The sequence below is a fragment of the Phalacrocorax aristotelis genome, chromosome 1, assembly GCF_949628215.1.
Source record: "Phalacrocorax aristotelis chromosome 1, bGulAri2.1, whole genome shotgun sequence".
NCBI classification, from domain to species: domain Eukaryota; kingdom Metazoa; phylum Chordata; class Aves; order Suliformes; family Phalacrocoracidae; genus Phalacrocorax; species Phalacrocorax aristotelis.
Genome location: NC_134276.1, coordinates 180963856 through 180982349, shown reverse-complemented (window position 1 = coordinate 180982349; position 18494 = coordinate 180963856). Strand labels below are relative to the sequence as shown.

At 40.1% G+C, this 18494-nt stretch overlaps 1 protein-coding gene across 1 annotated transcript in view; it reads left to right on the top strand.

Moving 5' to 3' along the window:
- The window catches only part of MSRB3 (methionine sulfoxide reductase B3), an 83800-nt gene that overhangs the window by 26935 nt on the left and 38371 nt on the right, over positions 1–18494 (top strand). The window contains 3 exon segments of the mRNA XM_075080890.1: positions 5421–5529; positions 7345–7422; positions 18241–18269. Coding sequence (XP_074936991.1) covers positions 5421–5529; positions 7345–7422; positions 18241–18269 — 216 coding nt within the window.

The window sequence follows — 18494 nt, the reverse complement described above, 5'->3', positions numbered from 1 at the left end:
CTGCAAATGGTGTTTCAGCAGCGGGTGGGAGTCAGCTACCTACAGCAAGAAAGCAAAGGAGCCATCCCTCAGCAAAGAAACACAGGTCTGGTTTTCAATGTGTGAAACATTTACAGGTTTTTTTTAATGATGAAGTTTGCATTTTACTTAAACTCGACCTACCAATATTTCAGAATTCTTCTGCAGCATCTGTCGTAGTCAGCAGCATGCTTAGGTAATTTAAAATGGCTCGTGATGGGATTATAAAAAGATCTATCATGTCAAATACACATTTTGTAAAACAGCGTTTTCCAACTTAAAAAGCCAGTAGAACGGTTTGCATCAATTTGCATTTTCAAGAGTTGTTCTTTTTTAAGCTAGATGATCAGTTCCTGGCGTGTTTGCAGTGAGAGGACGCTGCGGCATTTCCCAAGGCTGCAGACTAGAGGCTGCAGAGAACAGACTAAACAGAAGTGAAACAGAGTTGTGCGTTTGCCTTTTCCTAGCAGAGAGAGAGGCAAAACTGTAAACGAGGCATAAATGGTGTAAATGAAATTTGAAGTAATAAAAATGAGGGATTCCACTTTTAATAATACTGAGACTTAGTGATGGCATATGTAAGGATGTTTATTTAAAGAAATGTATGCAAATATTTTTTAACCTTGCAGGATTCCTCTTAATGTCAGTTTGAGATAACTTACCGTTGATGACTAAGGTATGGCCCACTCGTGAGGGGACAGGCTTTAGGAAGCAGACAGATGTATACTTAGAGCCAGATCCTGTAATCTGATGTACATTCGTAGACCCTTATGTAGTTGTTGGAGCTATGCATCTTCCCAAGGGTCTGCCCATACAGGTCGCATTGCAGGATTGGGCCTGGGGTGGTATATGAATAGTAAAATGTGCTGGAAGGCCCCTAAAAAACTGCTTGGGTATATTAAAAGATGTATTACTGAAAACTGGAGGCCCGATTTATTATATGGCTGTGCTCTGCTGGAACATTTGATCTTGCTGTATTTAATTCAGGAAGTCTTAATGGTATGTGCTCAGTGCATGACTGTAATGTCCATTAATGCTAGTGGAACATAAGCATATGTAGAAGGGGGAAAATGTATGCAGTGTCTTCCACACAGCTGAAATGTTGAGTTAATTTCAGTGATAGGAAGCAACAAAACACGAGAGAAAAACATTACAACGGTTCAAAAGGCTATTGAAGAAGGAAAGCCATCAGGCAAAATGCCACCATATTTTAGGTCATGTCAGACACTAATCACCACCCTCCAGCACACTGGAGCAGGTGAAGGGACGAGTGGTGAGGATTAATGGTCTGCTAACTTGTGTCTGTCTGTCTGGACGTATCTCATTGCTAGTTTTCTCGTGATTGCTTACATGGAAGAAAATGACACACGCCTGCCTTGTGAACCACAGATTTGAAAAGGTCAATTGAAATTGGAATTTATATGTGAGGTGAGATGCTTAATGTCTTCATTATCAGGTCGACACTCAGAAAATACCTTCTGTTCACTTCATTTGTACAGAGGAGGACTCAAGATCTGAACTCTGAAAGGCCCATAGTCTGTGGGTGAATAGTAAACGGCAGCGTGCATTGCGTTGCTTTTCAGAAAAGCCGCTCCTAAGCACAGGAACACCATGAAGACCCCAACAGGGTTTCTGTTGATGTCTGTTTCACCCTCCTCAGCTTTTCTTTTTTTTGATTTATGCATTAAGATTTGTGAGCCTGGCCTTTTCTTCACAAAGCCTTCCATCCTGCTCCAGGATCTTAACAGCTTTCAGGACTGCTATAAATGTTGGCAAAAGGCTGACGGCAGGTGGCCTCAGGTGGAAATGCTGGTGCCTGTTTCCGGAACATTTGCCTGTGCACAACTCTTCTAAATGAGCTCCGACCCCGATGAAGGCACTGACGTGCGCTAATTGGAGAGATTAAATTTGGCCTCTGATCCCACAGTGGAATGTAAAGGGAATTTTGTCTGCCCTTGTAGGCCGGCGTTCACCTCTCCTAAGAATGGGATCTAACTGGAGTTAGGAACATAGCTGTCCTGGGCTCTTCTAAAAGTCATTGCTGAGAGCATCGCCTCCAAAGAACACATAAGATCCAGTCCAGGGTCCTAACAGAGCTCTAATGAATCCACTCTCTCTTATCCTCACAGTGTATTTAATTTAATATAATTACACTGATGTCATGCTATTTGTAAAACAGATGACCTTTTGTCTCTTTTGCCTTGAACTGTATAATTTGCAGATGAACTGTGAGCCTGCCTTTATGCTGAGCTGTGAAGAAGTTTGCTACCTGTATGGGAACCCTTTCCACAGCCTGTAGCTGGTCCCTTCTTTGGGGATCCAGACTGAGGGAGGTGGTCAGCCAGCACCTTTATTCTCTGCTTTAATAACGAGTTTGATAACAGCTGCATTACTAGTAGCAGCTTCTCTTGTATTGGGTGTATATTTGTGTAGCTTTATGTTATCCCCTGCCAAGATACAGACAGTTGGCTTGAATGTAGCAGGCATCTTATATATGCTGTAAAGGAAGAGTGAAAAAATGGAAGCAGCCACTCTTCTACTGCAAGTTGAGCACTTTTGTCCCTCTTGCATGTTATTTTTTTCCTAACTGAAGGACTGTATTCCTAGAATCTCATCCAGTAATTTTTAGGATTCATTGCATATTATCGAGGCTTGTAGGCTAGACCTGTTTCAGATAGTGTATCCTTACATCCGCTGCACTCAGGGGTGAGTCTTGCGTTACCTCCCTGGCTCTTTGGCAATATGGAAATAGTGCAACCAATTTACTGAGCTTTTTGTTGTTGTTGTTGCTAGCAGTTAAATAGTAAGTGCAATTAATTGAATAGGGCTGTTCTTGAATGCTGAACCAAGAGATTTCCTTTATGATTTGTAGTGCAACTTTATCTTTTTGCTGACATATACTCCATTAAATTACAAACCTGGAGAGTCCTTTGTTGGGGTAGGTTGCAGTTTACCCCAGTGCAGTTTGGCAAAACTCCCCTGTAGACGTAAATACTTGGCTGTATTGTAAAACATGCAGTTAATTATTAAAACCAATGGGGAAAAAATCTTTTATAACACACTCGCTACTTCTGATCTGTGTCATGGATTAAGTGGCATGTAGAAATTTTCTAGTGCATATAGCGAGCTCATTGATTGAAGAACACCAAATCTCTAAAATAGATGGAAAATTATTCAAGGAGAGTGAAGCAAGTATACTGACCATTCTTTAAAACATTTGGTATTTCCTCTGACTTTTTTCCAAAGTGAAGTTATGCTTAGTTTGCTTTTTTGCAACATCTAACGAGCAAATAGAACTTTTTAAAAAAATAATTGGTAGATATTTTTAAAAATGAAGAGGTGTTGGTTTGTAAGATTCTTTCCTGCTCTCTGGACTACTTTTTAACACTGAAATCGTAGATGAAAGACTGTCTCTCAAACAGTTTCTTTCTGAGTTGCGTAATGCAACATAACAATAGCTATTTATATAATGCATATGCTTCCTTTCCCTGTTAGCTATACTTTGAAAGACTTACCCTGCATGTTTGGAGAATAAAAACCTCCAACGTTTGACATCTTTAAATAAGCAACCAAATGTTATAAAGAACAAACCTCACTTACAGTTAGGAAACAATATTTACATTTAAGGTTGAAAAGCCAGGATGTAGGAAAATTTTGCTAATTTGGAAGGTGACCTTTAAGTGCACCAAAACCAAATAATTTGTAAGCTATGGCACAGGGCACATTCCTGCAAAATTTGTGTGAATACTGCTTTAGTGGTTCTTGAAAGACAAACAAAGAGACCTGGAATGAAATCTTTATCCCTCTCCCAAATAAGATTGAAGCTAACAAAGGCATACAGCAGCGCTCTTTCAAAGCTTGCCATTAAAACGAAGGCTCTGCAGCACAGCTAATGAGATGGCTCAGAGTGGAAAACAATCTGTTTTTAAGAATGTTTAGATCAAAAGTAATTTCTAATCTATGAAATAAAGTCGCTTTTCAATACCTTTCTTTCACTAGTAAAGCTTTTTATGTTTGCACTATTTACTTCAATCAGATGTTTTCAATTTTACTTTTTTCTTCCTGAAAATACTTCCTAGGGTTAGTCGGTAGTGACCAACAGCATTATTCTTTTTCTCTCTCCCCTATTCACCCACCCCCACACATTAAAAAAATGAGAAAAGAAGAGGGGGAGGAAGAAAGAAACATCTTTTCTTAAATGATTTGCAAGCATCTGTGCTTTAAGCTACTTTTTATGAACACTCCTTAGTAATGACTCAAGGTAAAAAAGCAGAAAAGCATCCAATGTTAGGAAATTGCAATCCAATACCATGTAATTTAAACCTGCCATTGCCTCTCCTGTACTAAATGACATACAGATGGGTAGCTCTGTTCCCCCTACTTTGGGAACACAATTGGTCTTTTTATGAGCGTGTATACATTGCTAGCAAAAAACAGTTTTGTCAGGACTGTTTATTTCTAATTGTACCATATTTTAATTACTGTCATAATTAGAGTGCCTTTTCCCTGCCATATTTTGTCAGCTAATTTTTGCAAGCGATTATCAAAGTTATTTGAATATTTGGCAGTTTCTGTTACTACTTTGGGAGTTCTCATTCTCAAAAGCAACCTTATTGTTATTTTTTCTTTCGTGATGTGAATTCTTGCACCAGACAAATGTTTTTTTTACAGTAATCCTTATGTACTCCTTGGATTTTCTGTGTGAACTAAGCAAAGCATAAGACAAGATTTTCAAAGGAGGGTGATTTCAATAGCAACCGTGATTTTTACAAGTTTATTGTTGAACCTTGTACAGCTTTGTGCATAAAGAAATTACTTGCTCCTCAGGGCTCCTATTCTAATGCTTCAACACTGAAAAAGTACAATGGTTAATGTTATAAAGTAAAAGGACAAGGATGCAACTAGAAGTTAAATCAACCTGATTGGAATTCTAAAGATTTAGAATTGGTTTTCAGCTACTTTAAAGGGTAATGAAATTGCTGGATATTGTGGCTGAACATCATATGCCCATTACCGTAAGTCTCCAATATAGATGTCTTGTAAAGAACGTTTCAGCGGTAGTTGGGTTTTTTGCAGACTTTTTTTTGAACAGTGGGAAAATGTTACTTTCTTGCGAATGATTGTGTGCGCAACAGTTTAGTGTATAACACACCAAAGGGCTTTGGCTGTAGCACATTGTCACTGCTCCAGTGGAATCACCTGGCTCTCAAGCAAAATTCTTTTTTAAACTTGGATTTGAAGAAATAATCAGCTGCAGTTCAGCTGAGCCATTCTTCGTGCATTAGGGACTGGTCTGGTCATTGACAAGTGAATGCAGAAGCTATGCTGTGGCCGCCTGCCAAAGCAATTATTCAGGATTTAAGCTAAAAAGGCTCCTTCTCCCATATCCTCTCCCTTTGCAGGGTCATGTAGGGATAAAAAGGACTGTAAGGTGGTCTTTTCCCAGGAGGAGCTGAGGAAGCGGCTGACACCCTTGCAGTACCATGTCACTCAGGAGAAGGGGACTGAAAGGTAAGGCAGGACGAAGGAAACGCAGTCCTCGAAACACAGGCATCTTTCTTTTCTTGCCCTCCTCTTACTGGTGCTTCCTCACCTTCCCCACCAAGTTGGTTTTTTCCCCCTCCACGAGGTTTTCTGCACTTGTTTACTAACCCCTACAAACTAACACCACTGCAATGTCAAGCATCTGCAGCACGGGGGCTGAGGCCACGGGTCTTGTGTGACTTTTTCTTTTAATGAACACTGCATGTCTTATAAAGTCACCGGGCTCATGTTTAGAGTCTGCTTTTAGTTTACTACAAAATGTGTGGAAGTAATAGTGGTTTAGGTACACTTTTTTTGGAAGACATCGCAGTAAGCAGAACCACGAGGGAAATGGCTCCATGCCAGGAGGCTGGAGTTTTGAAGGTGGCCATTGTAAGTATAGACGTTTTGGCTGCAGAAAGAAGGTAGCATAATTTAGTTCTTTTCCACCCCACTCCAATTTCTTTTTGAAGCACATGTGGAGAAGGTATTTATTGGCTCATTTGTGGTTGGAATGTCAAAAATTTTCAATAACTGCCCTCACATGGCTTTAGTCGCTGGAAGCCAGCCCCGAGTCCTGGAGGAAAAAAAAAAAAGGGACTCACTTCCAAGACTGTTTTTAGTGAATAAAGTCTCTCTCTCAGCTGATTCCAGCATGAAGGTAACTTGCCAAGACCTAGCCATTTTTTGTTGTCTAATTTATACCACTGAGCTTGGCATAAGGCCCTGGCTTTACCTCTGCTCCAAACGTACTAATGATGTAACTGCTTGTTTTCATTCATGACCTGAAAGGGCTCTTCACCGCACGTGGGGTCCCAGTTAATCGGCAGCACTCTTCCTGGCAGCGCGTACCGGTGGCTGAATTTACTGTGGTGGGACAGTCCCCCTCTCCGCCCTGGCCCCCGTCATCCTCCCGCGGCCCCGGAGGGGCAGGGGGACGCTGGCCTCTGCTGGGAGGCCTGCCTTCCCCCCTGGCCCTCCTCGCTCTTGTGTACGGGACCAACAACGTGATTTAATGCACACAAACAATCGGAGATTAGGTCATTCTTAAAAATCCTGTTTATAAAAAAAAATTGGACCTCATAAAAAGGGTGAAAGGATAATAAAAACAAGCTGCCGAGCACATAGGCTTTTTGTTGGGCTAGCGCAGCTGATTCGTATTAGATGAATGACCTCCTAGCCTTTTAGATTGTTAACTTAGAAAAATATTCCCTTAAAGCTGTAATACTGCTTTTCAACTAAAAATATAAGGCGCACACAGCTTGAAATCGTGGACCAATTATTTCATTTTCAGCTACAATGCCTCTTGTCGCCCCGGCAGCCTGTCATGGCCTGACCCAGCACCACGGCTGCATGGCTCCCAGGCGGCAGGCACCCAGGTGCTTCACACCTCTGCCGTAGCAGCTAAGCCCACCACCGACACGCTTCCTACAGACAGACCTAGAGAAGCGCATCAGGTCGAGCTACATGTCAAACAATCCATGTTTCCAAAAATGACCATTTCACTTGCCAAATAGGGGAAGTTTCCATTTTTTTCCTTTTTGTTGTTGTTGTTCTGTCCTTTGAACTGTGGGACAATTTGCTTCCTCTTGCATGATGCATAACACCTGAGACACACTAATGAGGACATTCCCTTTTTCCTGTGCCTGCTTTATTTGCTGCCTTTAATAAAAAACAACTGCCAACTTCTAAATCGTGCGTTTTTTTCTGTAACATTTTTCTAAAGTCTTAGCTACTTTAATAATTTTAAAAACCCAAAATTCCTTTATTTATTTTTAAAATGTAGTGTTATTGTTTTCCCAGTGCCTTTGAGGGGGAGTACACACATCATAAAGCTCAAGGAATATACAAATGTGTTGTTTGTGGGACTCCTTTATTCAAGTGAGTATGCTAAATATAGTTTTGAGATTTCTGTCTCTTAGCTGATGTGCTGTGTTCCCATGTAATCTTGTGTATATTCCAGTACTTATGTAATTGTATAAGATCATTTAAGTCATTCAAATTGACAAGGGGTACATGAGAAGCAATGTAAATAATAATGCTATAGTAAAATCAGTCTTTACTTAGTAAAGATAAAAAATTTTAGTAAATAAGATAGGTAACATTCTGGTAAAATATGTAATTGACTGTAAGAAGTAGTAATTCTTTGGTTTTCCCTCTTCTCCTTATACAGCCATGCCAAGTAATTGTAACACAGTCTTTCACTGTACTGGTAGATATGAGTTTTGGCTGTTAGCATGAGTCACAGGTAGCTTTAAGATCTAGATCCTGGGCAGCGATGCTGCATCCATGCTATAGCATTGTATCCGATAATGGCAAAAAAAGTAGATGCTTTTTTAGAATTCAAGCAGTTAAGAAAACAAAACTCAGGAAAATTGCATTACTGACTGAATTTTTATGCATCCCAATAAGCACACATGGAGAGCTGGTTTAGGAACTGAGGCAAGGATTAATAAAGAAATAACAACTTCCGTGTCTTGCATGAAAAATACTCTTTAGAAGTACTACGGGAATTGCAGCTCTGAAGTCAGTGCTAGAAGCAGTGCTGATTGAATTGTCTCAGTCACTGCATTGTTGTGCATGGATTCAGTTGTTGTTTATGTGTCTCTTCTTATTTCTGGCTGCTTGTGTTCATTCTGCTGGAGAATTGCATTTTTTGCTTGTTTTTTTCCTCAGTTCACGCTGACTCAGTTTCTCTCACTTGAAGAGGTACAGCAGCATGAAGCAGGATGGTCAGGATAGTGGTAATAATAAAGAAAATTGGGTCATAGGTTACAAAGGAAAATAAAATTGATGTAGCTGCAGAATCACCAGATGTGGCAGTGATAGTTGTTCTCGAGAGACTGTCTGTAAAGATGAAAGAAGCACTTAATCTCTGTTATGTTTGATTCCTCCTTCCTTATGTTAGGAGGATTACCTGCAGAAACTTTAGTAATAACATGAATCGTTTGAATTGGAAAACTGATTGTTACAAACTCAGCCGAGACAATATTCTCATGTCTCATTCTCACCCTGCTTACTCTAGCAAAATCTTTATGGGGGAAATCCTGGCTGTGTTGAAGTCAATTCAAATTTGGCAAATGAATACAATGGAGCCAGGATTTCACCTTCTGCCTTCAAGACTGGCTTCCTTTCTATCGTCTGCTGGAGAAAGAGTAGGTTTTTTTGTGGGGTGAGATTTGGACAGCAGTAGTTCACATAAATGAATGTGAACTAGTTTCCAGTTGCTTTCACAATCCATTTAATATGGGAAAAAAAATGCAATATGAGACTTATCTGTGATTATCTCAAGTGCGCAGTATGCTTTGGCATAGTCTTGACTTTTTTTGAATTAATGAGTTGGATTTCTCTATGTGAAATGAGCTATATGGAAATGTCCCCGTTTTCAGATTCTCTTTGAGACTCCCCATGGATTTTATGAGAGGAGAGAGAGGGAGAGAGGGAAGTGTTTTAGGGTTGTTTTTTTTAATAAAACCCAGGCCAGTGGGCACCTGAAAAAAACACCTTGCTGATTGTGTCCCAAGGCTGGAGTGGCCTTAGCCCAATCTCCCCAAAGTCTCTGTGTTGCTTTGTGAGCTCTTGCCACCTCTTGTCTGCCTCAGACAGTTGTTCTGAAGTGGCTGGCAAGGGTGGGAACAAAAGGAGAGGCTGTCAGGGGTCCATATTCTTTTGTTTACTGACCCCAAAATATCTGTATATAATGTCTTCCTCAGCTAGGGAAAATACATTCTTGTATCTTGGTGACTGCTTCAGCCCAGGCAGCTAAAAAAGTGGGAAAGAAACATATATAAGAGAATGCAAAATGTATGCCATTTACTAAATTTTCACCACAGAGTATAAATCACCAAAGTATTTTCTTAGGACTAAGGTGGTAGTACAATACAAAGAAAGTCCATTGCCCCATTTAAAATGCAAGGGGTTTTGGTTTGGGTTTTTTTTTTTTTTAATTTCCAGATAGTCATCTGAAACGTGTGTTTCCATTTGTCTCTCATTGGGTGTCCATTCATTTTTTTCTTTGTGTTGTTGTAATCTGTAAATATATATATTTGGACTACGGACCTGTCAGTTTAACCGGGAAAGAGACTGGAGCTTCAGCAGTAATATTAACAAACTTCAACTTTTAACATTTCTGATTTATGTTGTTTCATTACCATGTGACACACAAGGTCAGGGAACACATGAATTTTACACTCCAGATGAAAGACCTGGGTTTTGGTACGTCTTTAAAACAGAACTCTGTCTCTATCACAGAAAAGATAAAAGAAACAATTAGGAATTTAACATCTCTTCATCTACCTACTTGTACTAGTGTTATGAGAAACCTCCCAAGCTTTATGGAGAACATGCTTTAAGTTTTTCCACAATCAAAGGTGCCTCACACATAAAATCCATAATCATGCCGTTGAATCTAATTATTCCATCTCTGAACTTTCACGCCAGACAGTCTCCTACATCCCTGTACAGCTGCCTAAAGAAAGCAATAAATGAGAGAGACAATAAACTAATCTTAAGGACCTCCTTTTTCTGCAAGCCAGCCCTTATGTGGTTTTGTGTTACACTTCCTCCAATCTAGCTGCAGGCTTATGCTAAAAGAAGCAGCCCTGCTTCCCCCACCTTTCTCTAGGGTGTTTTTTTATAGCTTCCCCTTCACTGGACCTCGCCTGGTGTGGCTGGAGCACGTCTCAGTGCAGCATATTGATCTGATAGAAAGCTAATCATCCAAAGAAAAACTCTCATGCTTATCAGCTATACCTGCTCAAGTTAATTTTTTGTGAGCCGCGTTTATCATGGCTGGACAGCCTCTGCAGCAAGGTTGTGTGTTTCTGTATCAGTTCACAGAGTGCCACCAACACCACTCAAGTCCTCAGTGTTTTCTAAGGGCCAAGTGTATTTGCAAGTTTGCGCTTACTTTAATTTTTCAAGTAATTTTCTTGTACGCTATGCAAAAATACCATTCTGTCCACAGCCATGGCAAGAGGGGGTTAGAACGGACCTGAGTGAAATCCATGACTCATGCTATTTTCATAAGAGAGGAGCTATTCCATATTTAATAAACCATGGTCACATCCTTTACCATATGCAGGACTATATGAGAAAGCTGGGGTAGAGATGAGAACTGGGAAGCCTGGGAGAATGATTTCCTTTTAAAAAAAGAAATGTTATTGTTGTGTCAGTTTCCAATTTTTAGGGCCAAGGAATGAATCGCCAAGGCTTCATAAATTACCCTCTGCTGCCTTTATTGTTTCCAGGAAGGAATTCTTGGTAATGGTGTTGGCTCTTCTGAACATGCGCTAGGAGAAGTAGCAACACCCTCATTCATGTCATGTTTTCGTTTTATTTTTGTTGAACTGCATCAGGTCTTCTCAACATCTCTCAGACATCCAAAAGCAAATCATGAGAAAAGCAAAGTGTGACTGGGCAATACCGCAGTGCCATTGGCATTATACCACTCTTGTCTTCACAACACAAGGAAGGATTTCAGTCACCAGGCTAGATCTATACAAGGAATTTCCTTGCCCCAGTGCTGAGTGCTTAATTAATGGTCCTTAAGCTTTCTTAATAGTCTTTAAATCCTTTGAGCAGTCCATGTGACAATTCAGCACTGGCTATCTGGCTAGGAGAGCCCATATGAAGTAACTGTTGTAGCATCTCTAATAAGATCTAATAGAACTACTTGAGCAACTTCACCCACCCTGACTGACTCTTAGTTTTCTCACAGAACATGCAGTTTTGTGTGTCCAACAGCTTCTGTTTAGTAAAATTTGTTTGGAGTAAGTTAGTTCTTACCAGTGTAGGTATCAGTAAGCCGGCAGTATTGCCAAACAGGTCTCATCCAAGCTCTGATTTTTAATAGGTCTTGTGTAGCTCCAAGAAGCTTGAGGATCTTAAAACTTGCAAGAACTTCTGTGGGGTTTTTTTGTCCCTTGGAAAAGGCTGGTGGAGTTAAAAATCAGTAAAGTTGTTATCATTGAGCATTGATTTCCTTTTGCTTAATCAGTTTTTGGTTGAAACCAGCATCTATTTCAAGTCTGCTGCGTCACTGCTGGATAGCAAATTGTTATGCACTCCTAATCACCTCACCAAAAATGAAGACATCAATATGAATGCAGTATTTACTGTAGGCCCCGCAGTAAAGTTGCTTTGCGAATACAGCCCATGGCATCTTCCACATCTGAACGTATCTGAATGCTGAATCCTCACCTAATCCTACCTGAATGCTGGAGATGTGCTAAGCTGTGTACAGTTTATCACAGCTGTAGCATGGGGCCATCACTGGAGCTTGACCCGGCAGGTACTAATTTCTGTGGTGGTTTGGAACAGGGCTTTGTCCTACTAGTGATCAAGAGCCCCTTGGAGCAGGAACAGTACAATTCTGCCCTTGGGTGGAGCTGCTGGGCGGCTCTCAGGGAAAGGCTCTTTTCACTGGATGCTTGGCAAGTGGGGCGTAGAGGAGCTGCAGTCATTATAGCAAATAACTCTGTGCTGCTAATCGGCTCATGGGTAGTTTTTAATATCCTCTAACTGGCAGCTTCTTGGCTGGTGCTGAATGTTCATTTCACTACCCTCATATAAGCAATGAAGTCTGGAAAGATTTTTATGTTAAGGATTAGGAAAGCAAGAGCAAGTTTGGAAAACAGAAAACACTTCATCTCATTTTTAACTTGATCTACAAGCCACCTGGTCTTGTTTTTTTCAGTAGATTAGCTCTATTGTACAGAGCTGGTTGCTGCCCACAAATGTAGTAAGGCACTGTCTGAATTACTGCAGGCCAAAGTCAGTGGCTGTGCAAGGAGCAAGTCGGATGAGACTGCCAGCTACAAGCCAAGGCAACAGCAAACCCGAGATTTCCTTTAGCTTGTGTTCTCTGGTAATACCATCTCCAGCATTGAAAACAAGTACAGGAATATGGACGATCTCACAGTTTGCTAAGCAGAGAACATTTCAACAAGTGTCCTTTCCAAAAGACAAATATTGATGTAGATTTCCTAGGAGAAACATGTTAGGATTCAAAAAAGAAGGAAAAGAGGACTCGAAAATATTTCAAGGTCTCATTGAGACAAGCCTATGAAACTGTTTTCTTATTGCTGAGCATGTCTGAATTGCAAATCAGGTACTTAGAAGGTTGAAGGTACTTAGTAATAAGGGGACATAAATGCAAAGATTTTCATAATCCTGGAGATATGTATACATAACTTCCACTTATTTTACTAAGGATTTAATTGATATTTTCACTGTAAAATTTCAATGGATTCTCTGTAAAATTTTAAGCCTGATACATAATTTCCTTTTTGAAATTCATACTGCTTTGTACTGATTGTTCATCAGTTACCCTGCTTGGAAGAACTAATTTTCAGGTAGTCTTAACCTACCTTATGCCTTACAATGTGAATGTGTCTACCTGAAGTAAAAATCAGGTAGGGAGGATTGCTATGGGTTATGACTGCAGAAGCGGTAGGTTTCTGTATTTATCTGTTTATAACCCTCACAATAAAATAAACTCTGGACAGAACTCACCCAGAGACTACTCATTAACTAAAATGATGTTAAAAGAGTCTCTTTGAATTTGGCTTTTCATCAGTGTGCAGAACAGAAATTGTCACAGCATCCATCAACAGTGAATCAATCTTTTTTCTGTAGTGTAGGAAAGCGAGATTAAAAATATTTCTTTAACCAGGCTTCCTAAGGAAGTAAGGCTTACAGCATTATGCTGTCTGTATGTCAATCCTTTCCTAATAATAAAACTGTATCATTTAATCTACTTGCCAATTTCAGCCAAATTTGGCAGGGGAGTAGCTATTAAACCTCAAAGATATTAAGTTCTTAAAACTTTCATGAAATCAGGAGAGAGATCACATTCAAGCCCTCTCTGAGGGGAGAACTGAACAAGAGTTCAACTATATTATTAGATTATACCAGATAATATTATTGTAAATAATATATATATTATTGTATTATAACAGAGAATCCACATGAGGGTGGAAAAGACAGAGGCATTATGAATGTCCAGCTCTGGGAAGTACCTGTGAGTAACTTTGCCATCTTAGACACCACAGGATCTGTCCCCTGGCCACAACTCGGAAGCAAGCCCAGCTTTGAGGAACTACTTGGTTCTTAATGCTCAGGGGCTTCTCAAATTCCCTGATGGTGCGGGTCTCATAAATTCCTAGATAGTTACATCAGGTATTAATTTTTACATTGAAATACTGCTGCGTTTTTCTTTCTGGAAGCTTGCCTTGTTATTTGGAGCTTGGGCTCATGACTAAGATCAGTGACTGCTTCCAAGTAATGGTTTGCATTTTCAGAAGGGCTATATCCATACTTGTAAATAAAATTGGCAAAAGCCTCTTCTATGTCTCTAGCCCTAAAGTCTCTGGCGTTTGTTAGCCTAAATTCCTCTCCTCTGAAACAGAGTGGCCTGGTTCATCCTGCTAGTGAGGCATGGTCCCTGGCCTGATCCTCCCCTGCAGCTTGCCTAGGTCATGTCTAGGAGACTACTAGTTCACATTAACGTGATACGGGCCAACACAGTGTCCAGGGACATGTTCACAGCTGAGCATTTCTGCCCTGGTCTTCTTTAGCTTGCTAGCAGTGCTGCAGCCAAGAATGCCGATACTCCAACCTGGTTATTTTTTGTACTATTGGGGCAAACAGGGAAGAGAGAGGAATGATTTTATTCTGCTCAGTCGCTTGGGCCAGGACATTGTTTGGCTTGGATTGCATCAGGAGCCTGCTGGATCCTTGTCTCTTCAGCAAACTGCTCATGCCAATACGTAATAAAGTTCTTTGAAAATGAAGATGTACCAAAGCTGCACTTATCATCTTTACAACTGCAAACGATCTTTATTCAAGCAAAGTCCTTTTCAGAGGGGAGTAGTATTTTGAATGTCTGCCCCTACCAATGTTGTGTTCAGCATCCTTGAAGCAAAACCTTGCAAAGGAACAACCTGGTATAAACTGGTAATGCAGAGGTGTAAGAAAGCCAAGAGGAGTCAATGAGCCCTTCACTGTTTAAATGAAAGGATCAGAACTGCAGAGATTTCATCAGGTGCTTTCTGAGAGAGCTGTGGGGCTTTCAAAGGCTGTTCCCAATGTTGGGCTTCAACAAAATATGAAGAAACCTGGTAAAGACTTCATCAGAAGGGTGAAAGAGAAAGGCAGCTGTAACACAACAGTAGAGGTTCTGCAGTAAGTCCTCTTTCCCCTCTCCTTGCCAAAAGCCCACTTCACTGGCAAATAGCAGATCTGTGTTAGCTTCAGCTGTACTGTGTCTGGTCATGCTGTAGTACGTCGCACCGACCAACTGCACTTCAGACATACTGCGGAAGTACAGTGATTATCATTACTCTGCTTCTCTCTCAGTACTTGGCAGTCTGAACATCTGGTTTAAGGTGCCTTTTAAAAGGAACAGGTCAAAATCCTGCACCTCTCTGCAGTTCAGATAAAGTGACCATCATCTATTTTATTGTTTGCGTTTGATTTGATTATTTATGGAATCTTTAAAAGTATTGCGGCACCCTGTCCTTAGTTAAACCTTTCCAGTAGCTCACTATTTCCTTGCGTATTGTCTGTTGGTAGATGAGCTACTTGGCATTTGTATTGCCACGTGTTGTGTGTATTTGAGTCATATCACAGCTGGAAATGGAAAGCACTTTATAAATATCCTCTTGCTTTATGCATATAGACTCCTTTCCAAAGATATTTATGAATTATTTCCTGACTTTCTGAGTACTCCTATGGGGAAGAAGTAGAGAAAATATGCACAAAGCTATTCACTGTTTGTTGGTGTTTTTTTTCCCTTCCTGGTGTGGTAAATGGTAAAAGACAGTTTGTAAAGTCAGTGCCTGGCTCTGTAAGGTGCATCTCATTTGGTAGGATGCTCATGTTGGATATCAGAATATGTACAATGATAACAGACAATGTATAGAAAAGTTTTTCCTTCTAGTTAATGTAGTTTTAAAAGTATAAAAGAGTCGGAGTGAATATTTTTCTGTGTAGCAGAACATCCCTTTGGAATGTACTTTCAGCATTTAATTTTTTATCCTATATATTGCCCATTTTTTAGTTGCATATTCTTAACACCTATGTGCAATTAGTTTCTGATATCTTTTTCTAGCATGCTGTCAAGAAAAAGATGTAAATAATGGCAGATCTAGGGGAAAAGTGCTGTTGCCATTGAAATTGCCGGAGGCTTTGTCATTCCTTCAAGCAGTCAAGATGACTTTTGTGTTCTTGCAGAGTGCTTCTCTCGCATCTGAGAGTTGTTGCTTATTTGAAATGCCAAAGATGCTTCCTCCCTTTTTTCTGTGCCTGTCTAAGATCTCTAACAATTTCTGTAATACTGTGTCCTAAATTTTGCATTGTTTTCCCAAGGTGACACGGTGACCATAACGCGGGTTACCTTCCTCCTCTCGATGGCTCCTAGTGCTACCTCCCATGTGGTGTTTTCTTTCATAGCTCTTCTGCTGTTGCCAGACAAAGTTCTATTCATTTATCATCCTGTATCAGTTTCCTGATTTGTTGTCCAGGAACTTAGGACTGTTTGGAGCTTTGGTACTCATTACAGTGCCCAGTGACCCTTGTGTCCCTCCTCCCCACGTACTCGCTGCCATCTCGGCCCCTGGGCCAGTTTGTTGGTGCCGCAGGTTGCAGTGCATATGTCCATGCCAAGCCATGCAGGCTGGGAACAAGGGTCTTTGTGTGACCAACACTGAGTATCTAGAATTTAGGCAGCTAGAAGTTGATCGTGCAGATAAACAGACACTGAGGTTGGTATGTTGTCCCTGACTATGTAGGTAGTGAGGTGTTGCTGATACAGCAATAAGCAAGAGAGAGCAGTCTAGACAGATATAATGCCGCTTGAGGAGAACATTGTAAATAAAATACCTAGTAAATGGCTTTACCTGGAACTCAGTGGAATTCCCCCCAGTTACCAGCATGCAGGGTGGGGACTTTATCCTGCTGGACATAAATACCAACTGAAATACGCTGCCAGACAGGAGTGTGGGCTGGTGCCCTGTGCAGTTGTTGGCGGTGGTATTCATGAAGGCACGTCAGCAACACACTTTCTTTGTTCGGTGCTTTTGGTGGTACTTTATAAGTACCAATTAAGAAGATAAGTTACGTTTTTTTCTCCCTTCCGTTGTTTAACCACCCGAGAGTTATGTTTAAGATGTAAAATATTGTGAACACTGGGGGAAGGTGGGGAATGAGCAGGAAGGGAGAATGGAGCCGTTTCCTTTCTGATGGCTTTAACTGTAACTAATAGCGTGAACATGTTCATTTTTTATATCGCGATTGATTTAATATTTGTTTGCTGTAGCATAGATCTTTGGTACGGGATTACTATGCCAATTTTATAAAATATATAGAGCACATGTAAAATACATCTACACCTACCTGCATGTACAAGCTTATAAAATAGAAAAAGAAAATAAATCTGCAATTAGTTCTTGAGCTCTGGTCATTTATTTTTGAAAAAAAGGAGGACTGTAACTTCCCAAAACACATCCCCTCCCTGATGCAACGTAAAAGGGTCCAACATTGTACTTCCTCCTTAGAACTTCTGGGGAAATGCATTTTGCCGCCAACGTAACATCCTTTAACAGGTCTCCTGCTGGTCAGACCCTGTGTCCCGCTGTGACAGCCATGACCATGTGTACAACTGATTGTTAGTGGGCAATATAAATCTGATTGGAACATGCCCATTAATTGGTTTGAGAGCTCGATATAGACAATGCTGTCTTATAGCAGATTGTGTAGATAGGCCTAGTCATAGGGTTAATTCTGCTTGACAGCACATCAGCAGCATCTTGAGAGTAATTACCCAACTTAAGTTTTCCCACAGCTGAATTGAGATCTTCAAAGGCTTCTACATGTACAAGTATTATTAACCTATATCTGAAACATGATGTTCCCACAAGGGCTAATTTTTTCTTCCTATTATTAAATATACAGGTTGTAGGGTTAATTTGCTAAGTGCTAAGCCCTTAGAAGAAAACACTACTTGTTAGAGAGAGAAAAATCTGCAGTGCACGACCAAAGCTAATGGTGCATAATGCACACATCATTGTCTTTTTGCAAAGACTTTAAAACAAGTTAAAATTTAGGTCTGGCCCCCTTCCTCTCTCCCTCTCTCCCACCCCCCGCTTTCCACTTTTAAGAAAATCAAACCACTTATTCCTATGTGCAGAGTGAGTAAATTGAAGACACACACAAACAAAACCCTCCTAGGATGTTGTACAATTAAGTACAGATCATTGGATACAATACATATGACATTAATGAAACGGTATCTGCTTCAAAAATAGATTGGAAACATTCATGAATAAATTAAATCCTCTTAATGACTTCTCAAAAATGAAAATGAATGAAAACAATATTTATTTCATAGGAACAACTGTGTTCCAGAATTCACAGCATATAATTTAATAATCCTGTTTTAAATTTATATTCTATTTTCTGCGTTCATTTTGTGATTTGTCTTTAAAATATCGTCTTTGTAACTCCACATTGTAAAAAACCCAAAATGTTAAATATAATAGTTATTATTCGGGTTCAAATGCCCTTGAATGCATTATTTACGTGTGGAGGTTGACAGTCTTGCTAGAGACGATATTTGCTGGGGGATCAGTCTGACAAATGGCTTTTATGGCATAAAGCAGTTCTTGTAACTTACGATCTTTTTATTTTCTTTTGCAGGTCAGAAACAAAGTTTGACTCCAATTCAGGTAGGTTTAGATTTACAGTGTTTTGCTCAATGTACACTATTCAGGTTAATCTCAAAAGAGTAGTTTATCAGTTCAAGTTCAGTTTAGTTTTAAACAAACTGGGGTAGGTCAGTCTTAAAAAGGACCTTCATTTCTCACCCTCTGAAAACAGTATTATTACTGTGAAACATTTCCTTTCATTCCTTTCCTTAATTCCTGTCTCTTCACATTTTCCAAAAGATGATC